General features: G+C 40.1%; 1 protein-coding gene across 10 annotated transcripts in view; it reads right to left on the bottom strand.

The window, feature by feature from the left end:
- Positions 1-22,876, bottom strand: part of Cab39 (calcium binding protein 39) — a 61,435-nt gene that overhangs the window by 28,592 nt on the left and 9,967 nt on the right. For all 10 annotated transcript variants that reach the window (XM_087565570.1, NM_001401625.1, NM_001106924.1 and 7 more), the window contains one exon: positions 7,036-7,192. In XM_087565570.1, coding sequence (XP_087421696.1) covers positions 7,036-7,149 — 114 coding nt within the window. In that variant the 5' untranslated portion in view covers positions 7,150-7,192. The remainder of the gene's footprint in view (positions 1-7,035; positions 7,193-22,876) is intronic.

The following is a 22,876-nucleotide window of genomic DNA, read 5'->3' as shown; positions in this document are numbered from 1 at the left end:
ATGTCTGACTATGCTAAACTAAAAGAACATGGACTAAGAAAACTCTGTTACTAATTCCTGGTGTCAAACATTTCTCTAAACTAGTTTAGTTACAAGTCACTGTTAAAATGGCCATGCTATGAAAAGAATATTCCCTTCCCTTTCACATATGCTAGCAAACCTTCCTATTCTACTCCCAGAATGCCAGCAGTGAGGAGAATGAGTACAGGCTGAGGGTGGTAGCCACATCGTCAGTATATGGCATGTAGTGGGTAGACTATGACAACACTTGTTACTATGGTTAGTGGTAGGGTTTCACCCTACTTTTGTCTGCCACTTGCCTAAAAATAAGGATAGTAAGCCTTTTTTTTTCTTCTTTTCTTTTTCTTTTTAGTATAAAAAGGGGGCTTTGTAAAATAAATAAATAGAAAATAAAGATTAAAAGGCTGTGGCAAAGTTAAAAAGGGATTGACCTATGTGTATAATACACAATCTCAACAAAGTGGCGATGCACCATGGAACACAAGTCCAAACACGAGCATGCTGCACGTGAAGGGATAAACTCAAGTGGGGAAATGTCCAAGGACAGTGTGACCAAAGCAGAAATGCACACTTTTGTTATGCTTTGGCATAGCTAATTGTGAATTCCATTTCCATAGATGAGTTGCTTAGGAAACAGTTTTCCTCACTTGAGAATGGTAACAGAGGCCTCTCTACGAAGCACCTTGCAGAAGGATGGCAGTATAGGAATGTGCCAAAAGTAGTTAGAACTCCTGCTATAGCACTTAACTGAGTGGTCACCTAGCCCATGCCAATACTCCAGAAACAAGAAGCTTCTGAGGAAGCCAGGTTCCACTTTATGTCAGCTAATATGAAGACAAAATTAGATTTCCTACTGAACTTCCACCCACAGGCCTGAATTCTACCTCCTGATACATGTGAAGCAAGTTTAACCCTTATGGTAGATGGTCCCTTAGAAACATTTTGCTAGGAACTATACTGAGACTCTGTATTCTCCAAAGATACTATGCTCAAATCTAGTTCCTTCTGGTTCACTGAACTGTTACTTACAGTAGTTCTGAACAGCCATGTCAGCTTACTTACTCCTTGTAACACAGTTATCATTCCACAACCTCAAGCAAGGACTTGCCCACATGGACTATAATTTAAATAATACACTTGTTACTGCAACCTGTCCAACAGTCTCTTTGGGTGCTTTATCACGTTATTTATTCTTGGGGCACACATATGCTCTCACATACATACATACACATACACATACACATACACACACACACACACACACACACACACACACACACACACATTTTTTTTTAAGCCACATCTGCCTCAGCTGATGCATGAAACATCTCTTCGTACTCTCTCCTGAGTTACAGTTGATCTACAACATACCAAGTATGGTTTGTGTGTTTGTGTACAGTTTTCTATGCTGATGTGTGTATATACCCATCAAGACAGTGAACAGAGACATCAATACCAAAAATCTCCTTATGTCCCCTTCTGCATTCCTCTTGTTTTCTTCTCCCTCTATTTCTTTTTTTTTTTTTTTTTTTTTTGGTTCTTTTTTTCAGAGCTGGGGACCGAACCCAGGGTCTCCCTCTATTTCTATTCCAAGCAACCATCAACCTGCAATCTGCAACTATAGATTGATTACATTTTCTAGAGTTTTGTATAACGCATAAATCATGTACACTGGCTACTTTTAGCAACATAATTATTTGGAATTTGACTGTTAAATATAGTTCATTCTTTCATTGTTAATAGTTTCCTATTAACAATGTGGCCCAAATGGTTTATTCATGCATTTGGTTATCTCCTGACTTGGGCTTTTTCACATAAAACGTCTACAAACACTTAGACAAGACTCTGTATGGATATATATTTCATGGTTTCTTGGGTATATACTTAGAGGAGTGTCATGGTTAGATCAAAGTTGATTCAGTTCTTTAGGAGTTTGCCTGTCTTCTAAAGTGGCTATGCTATCTCATACTTTTAACTCAATAATGTGGCAGAGTAAATATGGTTCATATTAAACACTCTAAAGCTCTGTGTTAACTGATTTTTCTTTGGTGACTAATTTTATTCACTCATAGGTTTTTATTCTCCTTGTCAATTAAACTGGTAGTTACAGATTTAGTACCCCTCAGATAAATTAACCACAATGTAAGTTCAGAGTTGAGGGCTATGTTTTTTAGCAGATCTCAGGAATCCTGTGATTAAACTCTCTGAATTCACTGTTATTATTAGGCATATCACTCTACACGATTATCTTATCATGAAAATGTTTTCTGACTATCCTTAACTACAGGGGAGAAATGGTCACTGTGATGTTTTGGATGAGAATGGCCCCCACAGGGTGATGTCTGAATACTTGGTCTGTACTTAGTGGAACTGTTTGGGAAGAACTGGAATGTGTGACCTTGTTGGAGGATGTGTGTCACTGGGTAGTCTTTAAGGTTTAAAGCACTCATGCCATTTTGAGTCTTTTCTGCTCCTACTTAAAGATCAAAATGTGAGCTCTTAGCTGCTGCTGTATCATCTGTCCATCTGTCTATTGCCAAGCTTTCACTCTGTCATTAAAGACTTGACCCCTCTAGAACCATAAGCCTGGACACTTTCTTTATAAGCTGACACGATTGTGATGTTTTGTTACAGCAACAGTGCAGCCATCAAGAAAGACATATAACTAGCTCAGCAGTGAGTCACAGAGCTCTGGGTGGCATGACTGAAAAGAGAAATATGGCTCTTGGTCATCTTCAGTCAAAGCTGTCAGTTGGTTATAGCTCCTTATAGTTACATATTCAATGTGGACATTTTATCACATTCAGCAGTCACTGGTGCTGGATGACAGCAAGATGGCAGCAGCAGTTCGCACTAACTCTGCTCTCAATACAAGTTATTACTGAGCTGTGTCTCTGAAAGCCTTATCATCCACTGAAGAAGAAACACAATTACATATATTACAGGAAAAAAAAAAGAGAGAGAGCAAGGGAAGAGGCAGAACACAGAACAGCAAGGCTTCATCTGGGTGAAACTGGTGAAAAGAAACTGGGTGAAAAGAAGGCATTTGAGCCAAGACTTGAAAAAAGATTCCTGTGTGAACCACACAGGAGTGAGGGTGAAGATCCTGCAGAGAGGGAAGAGGCACATGCAAAGGCTTACCTATTCCTGGATAGTCTGTACTTCAGTTATAGTGACGAGACAGACAGATGACACTGATAAGAGACAGACACATCCTACAGGCGATAATTAAGGCAGGATATGCTACTCAGTTAGCAGTCCTAATTTTTCCTATCATTTTTTGCATTTTGTTTCTTTCTTTGTTTGAGACAGAGTCTGTTTATGTAGACCTGGCTGGCCTCAAACTCAGAGCTCTACCTTTCTGCTTCTGCCTCCCGAGTGCAGGGATTGAAGGTGTCTGTCAAATGCCAGCACGTCTTCATTTTGTAACCATTTATTAATAGCTTATATTGTTAACCCACTTTTATTTGCAGCAGTTAGTAAGGTCTCAGCGCTCTTTCCCCAGGTGCACTAGCTGTCATATCCTTTTAGATATTGGCAAATCAGTCACAAATCTCGGGTGTTTTCTCCTCTATCCTTAAAACTATTTCCCAACTAAGTAATTTACATGTAATTCTTCAGTGTCCTACTACCTTTTACTGAAGTTTATTTTTCAGAAATTCCCATGTTTTATACTCATAGAAAGTCTACGCTTGTACAGCAACTACGCTTGTAGTGCTGGCTTAGAGTGGGAGTTCTCAGCCTCTGCACTAATGACATTTTTGCTGGGTAATTCTTTTTTGTTGCTGATCTATTTTTAGCATGCCTGGCTTTACTAACTGAATGCCAGTAGCGGCCTTTCCTCTAGTGCTATCACCAAAAATGATCCTGGCATTCCAACTGTACTCTAAGAGAACAAAACAGCTCGTGAATTAAAACAAAACAAAAACAACAAAACCCCCATCCTTTCAGTCATGCAGATAATCAGACCCCAGCACTTTCCTCTATCACCTCCAGCAAGTCCCTTCTTATTAAATTTTCTCTCTAACTTTACAGAAATTAGTATATTCTCCACCCTTCAAGCCAGCGTTTTCCCCATCATAATCTTATTAACTATCACAGTACACTGCAAAGTGTGGGCCCTTAGGCTCCTGCAGACTGCGGCTTTACATCAATGACAGCAATGGCCTTGCCCCCATGCACTGCTATTTGTACTACAGGGCTGATTCTCCAGCACGACATAAGGCAGTGCCAACAGACTACAAAGGCAGTACTATGTTTAAAAGACCCTGCAGGTTTCACCTAAGAATGCCCAGCAGACCTGTGCCCAATGGCACCTCAGGGAGTTTGAGGGTGGAAAGTCATTAATATTATTAAATTTTGTTCTTTAAGCACACAATTTGGTATAAAAGATGGCATAAAAAATGTGTTTGGCTCCTTACAAACATGACTATTAAAGAAAAACTGTGTAACTGCCAATTATCAAATTCTTGTATGGTATTAATGTTCAAAATTATCTGAAATGCTATTAAAATAGTTTTCTCTGTTTTAAAAACCATGTATGTGCATGAGTTTATATGCCCTATATGTATGCAGAAGTACACAACGGAGATCTGGAGAGGGTGTCAGGTTCTCAGGAACTGGAACTACAGATGGTTCTGAGCGGCCATGTGGGTCCTGGGAGCAGACCCAGGTCCTCTGCAAGAGCAGCAGTGCTGAGCCATCTCTCCAGCCTGAGCCCTCTCTTGACCAGCGTGACTACCAGCGTGACTTACGGCAGCACAGGTGTGCAGATCCAATGCCGTCTGTCAGCACAGTAAAGAGATTTAAAAACTGCTACTCTTCTCCCTGAATTTTTCATTTGGGATGATATGGTTATTTTCCATAAAATTACATTGTTAAACCAGAATATATATATCACTTTTGAATGATTATTTAAAACTTCATTTTAATTTCTAATGGGGTAATATTTATACTCCATATTCATGAAGTTTCTTTTATTGTTTTGTTTTTAAGGTCTTAATATCTTGAGAGCATAAAGGGGTCCTAAGAACAAAAACTTAAAAACTGCCAGGTAGTAGTGGTGCACACCTTTAATCCCAGCAGCATAGACCCTGTCCATCTCGTATGTATGATATTCCTAGTGCCAGAAATGGAGTAAGTTTGGTGAGACTGCTGCCGTGTAGTTCGGTGGTAGTTACTTGCCTAGCATTTGCAAAGCCTTCAATCCCCAGCATAACTATCTCACACACACAGACACACACACTTTCACTTCTATCAGGACTGCTTGGTGCTTCCTACAGTTGTAGAAGTCCAGCAGTGAGAGGGAGGCCAGGGTGTGCATGCTGACCCTCTGGCCCTGTGAGCTTCAGGTGTTGCTGTGGTTCTGCTAACTGACTCCTCTAATTTCTTGAGAGAACCTGTTTCCATCATCTGCAACGAGGCTTCCCTATTTTTACATCTTATGAATGAACCACTTTCACAAATTGGGACAGTATTACACTCTGTACAGATTTTACAACTTTAAATCAGTTTGGTTTCCTGGTTCAAAGGGCGATGGAAATATAAAATGAGAAAACAAAAGGAGCCTGGATCAGACGGCCATATTCTGAAAGACACTGGCAAAGCAATAGGGGAATGCAGAACATTAATGATGGTTCACAGCCAAAGACTCTGGGACTACTTGGGATTTGCGTTATTTTTACGTGTGCATGTGAGTATGAGTGTGCATGTAGGTGCCCATGGAGTCCAGAAGAAGGCCTCAAAACTCTGGAGCTGGAGTTACAAGCAACTGTGAGTGGACAGATGTAGATGTAACAAGTGCTAATCCACTCTGGAACCATTTGGAATAGGAAGAACCAGTCACCAAAACCAGTTCCATGGTCTACAAATTCACCTAAAAACATTTATAATATAATGTGGCATAATATTTGAGAGTAAGAATCTCAAATCAAACAATGATTATATTCTAATGATTATATTTGAAAACAAAGGTAAACTTAAAGTCTTATTGTTGCTTAAAAAAATTAAGTAACTAAGTAACCTATTTTTCATCCCTATAAAAAAAATAACCTCTAAAGATAAGGTGAGAGAGTCAGTGCCACCACTCACTCATAAATGACGGTTATTCAGCCTGTTAGTGTAAGGCGTCCTAGAGGGCAGAAGGGGACAGTTAGTTAATGGCATAGTGCTCCCAGCTCTCAGTACAGCAAGGGGAACAAAATCCAAGGGAACAAACTGAAGAAGATGGGCGCAGTTCTGTCACTTTAAAGCAGTGCCCAAATGGTGGAGATGTGTTTCAGGGGGCAGGAGTGGGGTGGAAGAAGGAAGACTCTGAGACGCTTTCTTTAAGAATTTTGAAAGATGAATAGGACTTTGGTGAAAACGGATGTGGGGAATACCACTCCATGGGAAAACAAGAAAAGGCATTACAGTCTATTTGATTATCTGACTTCATGAAGGCTAGAACAACTGTTAAGATACATGATGTAGATTACAAGAAGATTGTCAAGAAGTGGAACTCAACAGGTTTTCCTCACAGCCCTTTAGGAAGCAAAAGACATAGGATTCCTCTAAGACTAGGTGAGGCCTGCTTGGGATCCAAGACAGGCTTTAGGCTGTAGTGATTAAGTAGATGGAGATGCTATGGCTTGAGAGGAAAGCAAAACAAAACAAAATAATCTAGAAGCTGTGACTCTGGTAGGGCGCTTGTCTAGCACACACATAAAGCTGAGTCAATGCCCAGTGCTGGGCCAGTGGAAACACTGCTTCCAAGAACCAGGTAACTAACACTTCAAGAGTGGAATAATGAGCACTGGGGCTCACACCTGAATCCTATCTCAGTATTTACAAGACTTCCACATTCCACACCAGCCTGAGGTACAGAAGAGACCTAAAAAGCAAAGCAAAACAAACAAACAAAAAAAACCCCTCAACTATGTCCAAATGGGAATTTATCGTTTTTTTTAAAAGTGACCTCATAGTCTACCTCACAATGGTCCTTAATGAAGGAATTAAAGATGTCCAGATGTATACCTTTTCTGCCTTTTTGTCAGAAATGTCCTGCTTTTCCAAAACAGCCATGCTCTCCTTCAAATTCTTCACAATATCTGCCGGAGACTTGTGAGACTTGCCAAATGGGAACGGCATGACGGCAGCACCAGAGGCTTCCACTGCACTCTACCTGCTTGACCTGCAACACAGTACAAGGCTCATGTGAGACAAGCAGAAGACACATGTTTACAGTATCACCTGTGAAGAAAAGCCTATTGGAAGCCAAAGACATCTTAGCAGTTAAGAGCACTTGCTGTTTTTCCAGAGAACAGGGCTCTGGTTCGAGCACTCAGAACTCTCTGTGACACGAGTTCTTGACTCTTTAAACACATAGTATATAGACACACATGCAAGCAAAACCCCACACACATTAAAAAAATTTTTTTTTACACTATGTCTAAAGTTTTGGTGCCCTGGCAAGCCCACTAAGATGTGTAAAAATGTTGATACAGAGAGTCCCTTTGAAACATTAATTTTTAAAGCACTATTTTATTTTTCCCCCAATCTCCTGTTCTCTAACCACCCACCAAACAGGCGCATACAGATGCTGCTGCCATGTATACTGTCAGGCCTACTGCTGAGCACTTATTTAAACAACCCTGGCAGTCATCACTGCTTCCATAGAGAGGTTTAGTAAGACTGACAATCTGGCTTAAGGTAAAACAAGCCCCAGTCCCTACTACTGACCTTGTCCTTAATTGCAGTGCTGTACCCAATTGAGACTGTCTACTTTACAGCTGACAAAAGTGAGGCCAAAAGGCAGAGAGCTCAATCACGGGGCATCAACATCAGTGACACGCTCCTGTCCCAGGGTTCATGCTGCTCGCCCACACACACTCCTCCAACATCCAGTAGCTGTCCTACATGTGTGCACTTCCTTAGCATCTAAGTATTTCAGAGCTGGAGGGAAACACTGACAACTCCCTGGATCAATCTCCTTTAAGAGTTACACAGTGGACTTTCTACTCTTCCTCATGCAGATGGGCCATCTCTGAGGAACACCTTGCTGGGGATGCTGATAAACTCTTAACTTCTGTGTAGCGTTCCAACTACACAAATCACAACGTTGCATTATCTAAAGAAGGGCTATAGTTATTCTAAAGAGCTGCCATGCACAACTTAGGATGGTAGTCAGGCCCACTCACTAACTTCAGCATCTGGGAGGCAAAGGCAAGAAAGGCAAGCCTGATTTCAGGGCCACAGAGTGAGCTGCTGTCACAAATGAACAAATCTAATAGGACATCAATGGAAGAGACAAGGTGACATGTTGGAAGTCACTTTTTTTTTTTTTTTCAGTAAAATGACAAGAAAAGAAGAGCTGGAGTGGTAGCTCTTCTTTTTCAGTAGGGAATGGGCCTAATATTTGTGAAACCCTGAGTTCGATCCTCAGCAATGGAAAGTAAGTAAAAACTTAAAAGTTGAACTAAAGGCATTAATGGACATGAAATAATTTTATATCAAATATAAAAATATAACACTTTTCAGAAGAATCTTAAGTATCTATTGGTGGCTTTCAATTCCATAGTTTTGGCTGCACCAAGTACCTTCTTATTTCCTACCCCTGCAAGGAGGTCCCAAATACTTCGGGCCTACTTCTGCATTTTCCTTTGTAAACATGTGTATTATATTAGCACCTCCTAAAGACCTCTGATGAGTCATCTGAAAAATTTGAGCCCCCCGCCCCAATCTGATACAGTGAAATGCATGTCTATTTACAAAGAACAAAGCAGCCAGGCGATGGTAGCACATGCCTTTAATTCTAGCACTGCAGAGGCAGAGGCAGAGGCAGAGGCAGAGGCAGAGGCAGAGGCAGAGGCAGAAGCAGGTGGATTGAAACCAGGCTGGTCTACAGAATGAGTTCCAGGGCTACATGGTCTCAAAAACCAAAAAGAAGCAGAAGGAAGAAAGAAGTAACAGGAGGAGGAAGAGGAGGAGAGGGAAAAGGAAAGAAAGGAGGAAACAAAGGAAGGGAGGGAGGGAAGGGAGGAGGAGAAGAAACAAAGAACAAATAGGGGGAAAGAACATGTAGCTTTACTGCTAATGTTAAGTCCCACAATTAAATCATAAATATGCTATTTCCCCACAAATTCTGGTGTGATCTCTTCTGACCAACCTCTATTTCCTATCTCAGTTTCTGTCATTTTACAAATCATATTTTGAGCTGGTCAGGGGTAGCACAAGCCTTTAATCCCAGCACTCAAGAGACCAGCCTGATATATAGTGAGTTCCAGAACCAGGGCTACGCAAAGAAACCCTGTTTCTAAGTCTCTAAACAGACAGACTGACAGACAAAACAAACAAATGAAACAAAAAAAAAATCTAAAATCAAAACTCAAATCCTATTTTGATAAAAAATGGCATCTTTATTTACCGAAGAGAAATAGCTTAACATATGCCCTTCACCACGGATTCTCACAATTCAAATCCACTTTATTAAAAAATTAATTTGTTTTATGTATGAGTACACTGTAACTGTCTTCATACACAACAGAAGAGGGCATCAGATCTCATTACAGATGGTTGTGAGCCACCATGTGGTTGCTGGGATTTGAACCCAGGACCTCTGGAAGAGCAGTCAGTACTCTTAACCACTGAGCCATCCATCTCTCTAGCCTCTCAAATCCTCTTCTAAGTACCTTTTTAAACAGTAAGTTTGGATGGGTACTATATTGTCTCTGACTATCTGCCTTATTGGTATATAAATCTCTATCTGCCTTATTGGTATATAAATCTCTACTTCTGCTCCTTAAACCCTTTTGGGAGTAGGAACAAACAGATTGTCTCTGCATACACAGTAGGTCATGTAATACATTCTGTGAAAAAGAGGACTGTATTTTGTATATGGTATTCTGTAGGAAGTTATGCAGATGTTTTCAGCTCTGGCTACACTGTGAAAAGGTGGCCAGGTTAAAGGAGATTTAAAAGGTCCTATGAGTGCTGGTCACAATACAAAAACACAGCTGCCAGGGAGAACGTGTATATCAAATTCCTTTATTCAGGAAAGTTTGTGACATAATCATTCTTCTTACCTGATCTACTGAATAGGAACATAAAAATGAATCCAAAGTACTCCTGACATAAGTAGTCCCTGACATGTACTCAAGACAACTAAATGTTCCACAAAGGATCCAATCACATCAGGAAACTTATTCTCAATGGATGCAAACCCCTGCTTTATCTATTACTACGATTAAAAACTAGAGTGAAAGTAGAGAGACCTATCTGTGATGGTAATCAGTGATGTATGCTTGAATCCTAATAAGCTGGAGGCCAAGGGTGACCTGAAAAGGGGCAAGATAATTCAACATTCCTCTTTATGCTCCAACAAATACTTAAACCACTGAAAACTGAACTTGGGATTCATATCTAGTACATCTTGTTTGCTCTTGTTGTTCTTCATCAGTTACCTCTCTTCTTTCTGCATTTGCTACTTTTTCTAAAATTAATTCAATGACTCATCTTTGCTCCAGTGTTACTGTCTCCCTTGTCTTTTATTTGCTGACAGCCTCATCTATAGCTTCAACAATGTATATCTTTTTTTTTTTTCCAGACAGGTTTTTGGGTATCCATGATTGCCTTGGAACTTGCTGTCCTTGAATTCAGGTCTGCCTGCCTCTGCCTCACAAATGCTGGAATTAAAGATGTGAGCCACCATCGCTTCCTATTTCTCGTTCCCAGTGCCATGCCCTAGCGTTCCATTCCATCACAACACTTGGCCATGACAGCAGATGCCACTTGCTCAACTTTTTCTTTTGGACACTCAACGTTCCAGGAGTTGCAATGGAATCAATAGTACTTGTAGGGTATGATATGAAAATTCATAAACTGCAAGCTGAATCTCAACACACACACCAAGAGGCTGAGACTTAAACAGGAGGTTTTCCCAAGAATGGAACCTTGTGGATTGATTAATGCTGTCTTTTATAAGGGTTTGCAAGAATCTATTCACTTTCTTTTGCTATGTGAAGATGTGGACCTCACCACTTATTCAACCCAGCAACCTGTTCATGGGGTTTAGCCTCTGGAACTGTTACCTAATGCTAACTCAGTCTATTGTCATAGCAGTACAGAGTAAGACAAGGAAGATGAAAAACTGTCAGTTGTCAGAACGAGGGAGGCATTCCCTGATGAAAATAGCACTGCCATCATTGGAAAAAGAGTGCTACTTTTTGGTTGGGAGCCACATAAGCCTGACCCTGTGAATTTCCATATTCTTTGGAAGGGTGTAAGTCAGAATAATGAGTATTTTCCATCTGTTGCTATATCTAAGTCCACCACTTACAAGTAAACACCTAGCTTTTACAGAAAATGTTCTGTTCATTCTGCAAAATTCAAACATGAAGGTTAACCTGAGAAAGAGTGAGAAGCTATTAATGGGTCAATGTATTCTTTTTATTTCTTGCTTTTATATTTGTACTTGTTTACACTGGTATCTACTCTCCAAAATAGATGGGAGACCAGAGGATATTAGCAATGATCACTTCTGTTTACAAACTTTATTAACACCATTAAAGTTAAGAATCATAGGCGCTACTTTGGCAACTGGATTGCTTTGACTTATGCACCATACTCCTATTTACCCAAATGCTAATAAATACTGAAAAATAGTCAGACGACCCATAAACCAGTATCAGGACACAGCCATTCACAGCTATAATATATGCTACAAACTAAAGGCAGGTAGTGTCTGCTTTTCACACAAAATTCTGGTGCACATGGATGTGGGTGTGTGTTTGGAGACAATTATGAAAACTACTGAATGACAACACATTCTTAGACAGCTGACTTCCTAAAACTCTATATTCACACATGTATTTGATCTGACTTATTAACTTGGTGGTCAAATGCAAAAGGTATAAATGAAAAAGCCACACAGTGCAAGGTGATTGCATCCAAGGCCTATTAGGGCTCTTGATTGAATATTCGGTCATGGAAAGTGAGCACCCAGTACATACAAACCCTTATTTATTTTTTCAGTTGACTCTTAAGACCCAATCCTATACTACAATGTTAATACCACTTAATCCATACATTTTTTTTTTTTGGTTCTTTTTTTCGGAGCTGGGGACCGAACCCAGGGCCTTGCGCTTCCTAGGTAAGCGCTCTACCACTGAGCTAAATCCCCAGCCCCTAATCCATACATTTTTCAAATAAGCAGATACTGTTTCTAAGTACTAAGCTATTTAAGATAGGTATTTTATTATTTTTAAATTATATGCATGCCTTGGTGTGTGTATATGCATAGGAATGCACATGCTGACAGAGGTCAAGGGTATTGGATGGTCCTGGAAATGGAGTTATGAGTGCTTGGGAGACACCTGATGTTTTGCTAGAACTTGAACTCTGGTCCTCTGAAGGAGCAGCACATGTTCTTAATCACTGATCCACCTCTCCAAATTATGATGTGCAAAGTAAAAACTTGTGTTTGATGTATTTTTATTTTAATCACATTGTAAAGTAGCTGCTGTTTGAAGTACATAGAAATTTTTGAATGGAAAAAGATTGCTACCCACCTACTCTTGCCTCTAAACTGATTCATGACTACTAATTTCAGAATAAAACCAAATGGTTAACTATCTATATAACTAGATACTATACAATGTAATAAAGTGAGAATGTATATCCTTCCTTTGCTTTTGTGCTGTAACTAAAAAAGTCCATTTAGCTTTTGGATGGAAGGGAGGAAGCCTGCTCTTCCTCCTCAACTGCAAATAAGATCTGATGACTCAGCTTTATTAAAATTAAACCAGGAACATCTTTAAGAAGCCAGCTGAAGCCTTGATTATTAATTACCAAAGCGACCAGAAGCATAACTATACCAAAACTGCTCAGGAGACACTGGGTAGAGTGGGTTTTGAATTAACAAAGACTTTCAGGCCCAGGCTTGGAAGCCTACACCCTTTACACACCCTTTAATTCTAGCACTCTGAGAGGGGGATGTAGTTAGATCTTGAGACTTTGAGATCAGCCTGCTTATAATGAGACCCACACCAATCAATCTCTCAATTCCTCTCTCTCTCTCTCTTCCTCTCTTCCTCTCTTCCTCTCTCTCTCTCTCTCTCTCACTCTCTCTCTCTCTCTCTCTCTCTCTCTCTCTCTCTCTCACACACACACACACACACACACACACACACACACACACACACACACGGGCTAGGGGGTGAGTAGAAGGGCAGAGGCTTCTTTCCTGGCCAATGCTAATCAAAGACTAGATTGTAAAATTTTATAGTCTAGATAAGAAACGCATGCTGGTAGGAATGGCAACAGTAGCAGGAATATTTAAAACAATGTAGCACCTCTCATAAACAGTTTACAATGCATTGTTTCTTCTCTGTTCAACCTCTATCACCACCAGATGACTTACCATTTCATTCAGTAAAATTGACTCTTCACCAAATCTACAAGGTTCCTGTGATCTGTTCCTCTGTGGGCTCACTCCTTACTCTAGGCTTTAGTTATACCCATTCTGCCATTTCTAGACCAGACCCAGACATATTTCCCATACTGTATGCATAAGTGCTTAGTCCCAACACTATGCTTTCTCTTATTCTATCCACATGTCTGTACAAATGACATCCAATAAGAAAGGCCCTGAGGAGGTTTTTGGCTGCAAACACCTATAATCCCAACACTCAGGAGGAGGCAGCAGAACCATGAGTTTGTACATGCCTGTAATCCCAACATTCAGAAGACAGGAAGATCATGAATTCTAAGCCAGCGTGGGCTAGAGAACAAGACCTTGTCTCAAAAACAAACAAGGTGCCAGGAGTATAGTACATTGTCAGTGTTCTAGTTTGAGTTTGCATTAAGCCCTAGGTTCAAACCCCAAAACTAAAATAAATACACAAATAAGTAAAGGCAGGAATGTGTACGCATGCTATCTGCACAAGATTTAGCCAAGTTAGCAACAGAATTCCTCTACAGTTAATGCAGCTGAAGTCTGGTTACAGGTTAAAATGATGAGCCCGGAGGCAGCTGGCACAATTAGGAGTTCCACAACTATTCGGCAGGTCTTCAACTGTTTGTCTCAGTGTGGTAGTTCAAACTTAGCTCTCAACTCTACACGTGATCTGACCAGTCAAGACTTTATCAGCATAAATATTAAATTTAGTTTTGAACCTTATTGGCAGTTTCAATAATCAAAAAAATGCAGCTGATAAACTTCCATCAACTCCAGTCTTTCCTGTGTGTAGTTGTAACAAGCTACATCCTCACCTGTTTACTGCTCCATTTGGAACAAGCCTGCAGGAAATGAGCATTTACTTCTACTAAATTTCTTCTGATTTAGATCCAATACACAGTACATTTAAATAAGGGTGAAGACACCTGCTACCAAAGTGACAACCTGAGCTGGTTCCAAAGCTGCACTCTGACCTCCATATATGCAGACAGACACACAGGCACCTTTACTATCTGTTAAAGCTACAAACCCAGACAAGACACAGTACTGGAACTTTCCAACTACAATCTGCATGCAGTCAGTCTCTCTTGTGTAGTTACTTAAACAACTACTACAAAACCAAGATATCTAACTTTATTTCTATTACCAATGGAGGCTTACAGATTTCTTCAAGCCCTCGACACACACTTATCAGATCAGGAATCAAGTCAAGTATAGTGAACCTGTAACTCTAGCACTTGAGAGATAAAGGCAGGGGGATCAGGAATTCTAGATCATCCTCAGCCAGTGAGTCAGCTTGGAAAAGCCAAAAAAAAAAAAAAAAAAAAAAAAAGACCAAAACAACAAAACCAACCAATATCACCAAACATTACTTATCATTAATTGGTAAAATTATACTGCTTATTTTCATTAATTTATCATAATTTTACTCTATATTCTGTTTTATTCCCTCCTAAACTCTGGTGGTAATTCACTTAAGTGATTTCTCAATCCACTGATGAGAATAAGCAAAACAAAGGCTGGAAATTAACCTGAAGGTTCTAGAAAGATGGCTCAGAACATTAGGAATTTCCCAGCCCCCTCTCAGAGAAACTATGCTAGGTTCCTATTCCTCATGTCTGGACACTCACAACCCCATGCCACTCTAGCTCTGGGAGTTATGACAACATGTATACACATATACTAAGTAAATAAATAAATCTTTTTTAAAAAAAGATTTATTTACTTATTATATATAAGTACCCTGGAGCTGTCTTCAGACACACCAGAAGAGGGCATCAGATCTCATTACAGATGGCTGTGAGCCACCATGTGGTTGCCACGTTTTGAACTCAGGACCTCTTGGAAGAGCAGTCACTGCTCTTAACCACTGAGCCATCTCTCCAGCCCCATTTCTTTTTAAGTCAATCTGAAAAGCTTTGATAGCTTTCTAATTCATATGTTGGACTTCTCAAACTGTTACAAGACAAAGATTTCCTCATATAACTTGAGACTGGAAATTATAGTCACATATTAAAATTATTATTTATAAACTATAATACATAACTGACTGCTTTCTCTAACTTTTCAAATCAATATGAATTTGCCACTTTTAGTTCCATCTAAAATGATTCATAGATATATTAAGGAATTAAAAGCTACAGTATTATAATTTTAGAACCAATTTCAAAAAAATGTGAATTCTAATGATTTATAAACAGTATATACACTTTAACAAGGCATAATTTAATAAGAAAAGTTAACCAATTTTCACATTTAAAAATGAGAAACCTGGGGCTGATAGATGGCCCAGCAGTTAAGAGCACTTGCTGTCTCTTCAGATTGTCCAGGTTCAATTCCCAGCACCCATTCTGTGGCTCACAACCAACTCTAACTCCAGCTCCAGGAGATGACACTCTCTTAGTATCAACAGACACCAGGCTCCCACATAGTACACAAACATACTGGAGGCAAAATACTTGTACACATAAAATACTGGGCCAATGAGATGACTCAGTGGGTAAAAGCACAAGTCACCAAGCGTGACAGTCCAATCCACAGGATCCAGATAGCAGAAGGAAGGAAAGAACTCACTCCTACAAGTTGTCCTCTGACCTTGACATGTGCAAAGTGAGACATACATACACATAATAAACCAGCACAGAAATATATTTTTTTTAAGTAGTGAAAAAGTATCAATCTTCAAGGAACTGCAATCTACTTTTTCAGGGTAAACTTTATTTGCTCTGCCACAAGGTTGTGCAAACACAGTCCATACGATCATGAACAAACACCATGGTTTCACCCACATTTTTGTAAATAAGAAAAGTAAATAGCCAACCCTGCCCTTTAGAAAGCAAATTCCTGAAGAAGAACGCAATATTCAAACTTGAACTATAAACAGATGAGAAAAACCTGACACAAATTTCAAGTGTGGTCAGACACAAGTATCTTTTGGAAAATTCTCTTTAGGCTGAGAAACTAATGATGTGTTAGAAATTTGGTGACTTTAAAAAGTCCTATTTGTAAAAGTAATTTCTAAATTTGCCTTTAGTTACTCTGATAAAGAACTGTATTTAAAAAAAAAAATTGAACTCACAGCTTTAAATGTCTACAGAATCAGATATATAAACCTGGGAAATCACTCTCCTTCGAGGTCTGGCATTACTATTTTTGTTCTGGCCAAATGCCCACAAAAGCACAGACAGACTGCACAGCCAGTCCAAGCTGCACCACCATAGTTGGAGATCTGCAGGTCTGTTTTCTTTGTAACTGCCCAAAGGCTGTCAAATAGTAGTATTTAGTGTAAATAAACTTTTTCCAGCAGAAATATTTGGAGACAATGCACAACTGCATGCCACTTCAAATTGAGGGTGTAGAAGAGTGGTTCTCGATTCCTAATACTGCAAACCTTTAATACAGCTCCTCATGCTGTGATGACCCCCAACCATAGTTATTTCATTGTTCCTTTATAGCTATAGTTTTACTACTGTTATGAATCATAATGTAAGTATCTGATATGCAGGATATCCTGATATGCAACCCTCCAAGGGGTTGTGACCCATAGGTTGAGAACTGCTGATGTAGAACATTTTACCAAAGATGACCTTTCTCCTACCCAGACACCATATCCTTTCTAGCCTCTTTGTCAACACAGTAACTGGCTTATGAAGGCTTGATCTTAGGCTGAGAGAAGAGTTCTCAATGAAACAATGAGGTTAAATAGTGTTTAACATCACAGAAGCAACTAGAATGCAGTTGTCAACTATCTGCATGTGCTTTTAGAGGAAATGAAAATTTCCACCACATACCAACAACTCAGCTGATGGATGTAAAAAGAAAAGGTCATGATATGAAGCAGACTAAGGAGACAGGTACTAACAGAGCAGACTTAAGAGTCTATCCTAATGAAAACCTTCATCAACAGCAAGTTCAGAAGCCTGGCAAGGCACTGCAGGCTAAAGGCAGGCAGGCATCGAGATGATGCTCCCTGACCTGGCTCTTAGACACTGATACTTTTGAAGGAAAACCAGAAGATGTATTATAATCGGCTAGAGAGCTGTATGTCACAGTCTAAAGTCTGATATGGAAGCAAATTATTTTGTAATTTTGACATGCTCTGTGGGTAATCAAGTACGGAGTGGAAAGGAAGGCAAAAGTTGAGAAGCCCAAGTGCTGTTTACAGAATGGCCACATACCTTCTTTTATTGCTCAAAGAACATTCCACTCACTCCTGATGTGTTGACAGCACAATACAGTCAAACTGGAAAATCTGCCTCTTCATTTGAAATCTCTAGCTAAAATGAGGAAGCGATTACTTTTTACAGCCAAGGGAGCACAACAGCTGAGATACCTCAACCAGGAAGAGCTACTTACATTGAAAACTTTCTGTCCTCTATACATTTTCAACACAGAACTTAATGTTTCCTTATTTCAAAAGTGGAATGCTATCAACCAAATGACTAAAGCGACTGAATACCCCAGTGCTGTCCCGCAGAGGAACAATTCAACCACACAGATGTCATCCAGATGCAGATAGTCCACTGTTTGCATCTTGACTGATTTTCTAATTTCTTAGTTTATTTTTTGGATAGTATCACAATTTCCCTGGAACTCAGAGATCTGCTTGCCTCTGCCTCCCAAATGCTGTGATAAAAGGCATATACCATCATGTCTTTGACTTCTTTACTTTTACCTCTTCCAAATATTGCTAACTAAAGTGTCAGAACCACAGTGGTTTGAACAGGATGTTATACTGATTAAAACTGAATTCCTACAGGTGTTCGTGTTCTAGGAGTAAAGCAAATAGGGTGAACTTGTTTCAAAATAATGGGAGATGAATGATACAAGCTCAGAAGTATGTTCAGATAAAAGTGGTACTAGCTATGGCGCTGAATGAAAGCAGCTGAGTTCTGGAGGAAGAGGTCAGGGTACTCCAGTCCTGACACCTCATTCCTATTGTCTTAGATAATGGACTTCTAAGTCATGAATAGAACATAATCTGAAAATCTTATGTAACACAGCTCGTTGTCCTCTTACCTTTGCTCCCCAAGTACTGGGATTGCTGGCATATGTCAAATTATTTGGTATTTTACTGGCTTCCAAATCAATGTAGGTACATAGGTTTGCAATTAAGCCCTTGGTAAGCTCTTTAATTTCAGAGGCAGCTATTAGTGCTGTCCACTAGGATTAGCCAATTGTTAAAGCCAGAGCAGTTACCTGAGATTAGACAACCCTTCTGGTGTCTAATAAGGTGTTGTGGAGGCATTATTACATGGCCACTATGACAGCTCCAGAGATCAGAAAACCAATGTCTTTAACATGGTTTAGTGGTACATGCCTACAATCCCAGAACTCCAGGTCAAGGTGGAAGAATCCCAAGTGGGTTTAAATCACTCAGAAAAATAATGATTTAATAATACTGCACTCCAGGCCAATATTATCTTTTAGGTGTTAAACTAAAATATCTTAAGCCTAAGTGGCTCATTTGTAGACACTATACTGGCCTTAATTCCTGGAAATGTCAGTCTTCTTTCTTTTAAGTGACCAGCTTGGGTCTTATATATAGTCTTGGAACTGACTCATATTCTAGCTGCCCTACTCAAAGCCAAATGTGGGATTTCACCCTAACACAAGTCAGATGTTTAATTTGTATATTAGCCCTGACCCAAGAGTTAATTTTTCCTGTTTTTCTACTGTTCCTTATCTTGTTTTCTATATGGTGGAAGATGGGAGTTGGAAATAAACACAAAGGGAAGATGGCTCTTTCAGTAAAATGCAAACACTAGAACTGGAGTAGAGATCCCCAACACCCATTATAAAAAGTTGAGATTAATGGTGAAAGTCTGTGGCTTTGGGGTTGGGGGCAGAGAGAGGCAGGCAGACCCCTGGAGCTCAGCCTTGAGGCTCAATGAAGTCCCTTTCTCAAAACAAAACAGATTAAGTCAGTCTGATGACTGAGTACAGGCAGGACTACATAATGAGACCCTATCTCTAGATCAATCACCAATCAATCAATCCATCCCATCCCTGAAATACAGTGCAGATGGACTGAGGAAGGCACCTGTAACTGATATATGGCCCCCAACTCTCTGACACACACACACACACACACACACACACACACACACACACACACACACGAACTCAGGTATATCCCACACACATATGTACATACGCAAAATCAAAAACAAAACTACCAACAAAACACTAACACCCAAATTCTCTTTGTAACAATTCCTGATGATGTAATGTCAAAGGAAGAGAGAATGCAGGCCCAGGTGCTTAGAGTTTCTCCTTTCAAGACTGACTCAGGGCAGGGCAGAACATTTTATAGTCAGATGTACTGTGACGTCACAGCTCTCATCCTGAGAAGTGACTCTCCTGAAACAGCTTTGTTTTCAAAGGACCCGTGAGTGGGCTGAATCCAGAATTAGTCTTAGAGTCAAACTAGGGGGAGACAGCTGTACTCGTGCATCATTATATGGTAGAATGATAGATACCATCTTCTGAACCAGAGCAATGTGGAACCAACAGAGAGTAACTAAGCAACTGTGTGAGGACAAACACAAAGTCATACTTTCTCTGACAAATTAGGGTCTTTTATCTCCAACTAACAATCTTGATCTAGCCAATGTTTCCATTTTGTTCCTGTTCACATTCTGGCAAGGGCAAAGCACCCTCCACAGTCACCTGTGCCTGAGAACTTCTTAGTAATATAAGGCAACTCTCCCTTGGCAAATACAATTCCTTTACAGGAGAATATACTCATGTCCAACTCTTTAATCTCCCATCAACATCCACCCATCCTGATGGTAGACTGGATGACATTTTCCCCTTGAGGCACACGTCCCAGTTCTTCAATCTCCCATCAGAGGTCATCTGTCGTGGATGGTGAATTGAATCACACTTCATTATTTTCATTTTCTTCATGTTACTTGCACTTTTTTTCTGGTGATACTGGGGAGTGAATCCAGGGTCTCAGGCAAGGTAAGCAAACACTCTTCTTGTGAGCCCTAAGATCTGCACTGACGTGACTGCATTTTTCCAAAGCCCAGTGCCTTCTCATGATTTCTCTTCAACACCAACTATCTAAAAGTTTATTACTAAGTAATCTCTCAGAGCCAGGTGTGGTGTGACACACCCCTTTAATCACAGTACTTGGGATGCAGAGGCAGGCGGATCTCTTTGAGTCGAAGGCCTGCCTGTATATAGAGTGAGTTTCAGAATAGTCAGGGTAACACATAGCCTCCCCCTTTCTTCCCACTAATGTGATTGTAGTCATTAGGTAAGTTCCTAAATATCCTGAGTTCCGCAAGCTGGCTTTACTACGATGGTTCAGCATGAGTCTGACCCCTGGGATCCATACAGCAGAAGGAGAATCAAGTCACCCAAACTGTCCTCTGGTGTGTCATGTGTCTAAGCACTTACACAATACATATAAATGTAAGTACCACTAAAAAAAATACAACTTAGTAATAAAAAAACCTTAAGAGTATGCTCTGGCCAGTAATACACTAATGAGAGATTTTTCTTGCTTATAGTCTTCCCACTTGAGAACACTGCCAACTCTTAAGTCACTTTTTCTTAGAACTTTATGGTTTCTTAAAAGTTTAGTTTTCTTTTCAGTGATCCCAAATATTTCTTGGAGATTTCATTTTTTCATAGAGTACTTTTGTCCTGACTTTTATAATACTGCTAACAGGAAATCAAGTATCTTTGGATAAGATATGGCTACTGAGCAGAGATTGATTTTACTAGCTTACTAACTAGCTAGGTGCAGTGAAACATGCTGATAATCCCAGCACTTACCAAAATGGCTCTAGAAACTATAAAATCCCAGCAAGTTTAGTTAAACAGGGAATTGTTAAAGAGGGTAATAACAGATGTATGCTGTATGCTGTTCTGTTCACCTCACAGCAAGCCCAAGACACAGTCTATAGTTACAGAGCAATCGGAACAGTTTTAGGATGTAAGCCACAGAGCCTGGGTGGGCCTGTCACAGGTGGATATTGAGCCTCGGGCTTTTCCTGTATAGCATTCTCCAAGATGAGAGTGCTAACTAGACAGTGCTTCCTGAGCATGAGTGCTTAGGAAACAACTCTGCTGCTGCCTTCTGTCCTGGCCAGCATGTTACCTAAAGAGATAGCAATATTGGAAGATTTTCTTTTTAGAGGTAAAAATCTCACTATAGCCAAGGCTGGTTACAATCAACCTTGTGATCCTCCTCCCCCACAGGATTTACTAAGGCCAATGTGATTGATGAGGGTATTTTCTTAGTTGAGGTTCCCTCTTCCCAAGTAACTCTAGCTTATATAACAAGTAAAACAAACAAACCAAACCAAAACAACAAAAACAAAAACAAGCAAAGAAACCAAAGCCCCTAAAACTTAACTAGCACAATAGAATTACTTTATAAAGACATCAAAAATAGTCCAACTTAAAACAGTCTGAATGTTTTCCCTACTTAGGATCCTGAAAGAAATTACCTAATAAGTGGTCCTGAGCTTCTAGGAATCCACACATGGCTGTGGCCTCCACCAATCATACCAAGTTGTGGCTCTATGGTTTGTACATCTTACCTTTCCTGTTTGAGGAAGAACAGTACTTGAACTTCTCTTGTCTTCCTGTAAGATTCCATTTCTTCCCAGCTCCTTAACTAGCACACACTAGCTGTGTGGTAACACCAGGAGGCTTGGCTTGACTATGTTCCAGGATAGGCCTACAACTCATTCTCTTGTGAACACAAAAAACCCTACTGCATGTACAAGGCCAGGTTCTACACCAGAGTTCTGCATGTTCTCCCTTTCTAGATTTATAACTGAGGCTATTGCTTCACTGATTGAACACCTGAAAATACTGAGTTCTTATATTGTATGTATTTAGGTCTTGACAATGGACCAGCAACTGGCATCATGTGTAGGTTGGCAATTATTTACTTTTTAATCTTTTTCTTCCTGCTTACACCAGCACAGAATCCATGAGCTATTTACATACCCAGTTGGCATGTGCAGAGGACATGGTCTACAGCTCTTATGTTAGGACCTTTGGGATACTCCAGACTAATGACTCCACCAACTCCGAGTACTTAGAGAAGCCCTTTTTCAGGTACACTAGAGCTCCCATAAAAACTATTCACCAGGGGTCTGGAGAGATGGCTTAGCAGCTCTTGAAGAGAACCTAAATTCAGTTCTCAGCACCTATGTTGGGTGACTCACAACTTCCTTTAACTCTAGGTCCAAGGATTTCTTTACACACACACACACACACACACACACTCACACTCTCTCCCTCCCCCTCCCTCCCTCCCCCGTCCTCTGGAAGCACCTGAACTTATAAATGTGTACACACCCACATTCAAATAGACTATTGCTGAAACGAAATATTTTTCTGAAACCAGGCTGGCTTCTAGCTCACAGTGATCAGCCTTGCCTAAGTGCTGGG

The sequence above is a fragment of the Rattus norvegicus genome, chromosome 9 (genome assembly GCF_021556685.1).
Source record: "Rattus norvegicus strain SHRSP/BbbUtx chromosome 9, alternate assembly SHRSP_T2T, whole genome shotgun sequence".
NCBI classification, from domain to species: Eukaryota; Metazoa; Chordata; class Mammalia; order Rodentia; family Muridae; genus Rattus; species Rattus norvegicus.
Note: the sequence above shows the minus strand (reverse complement) of the source record. Positions and strands in the feature narration are given on the sequence as shown.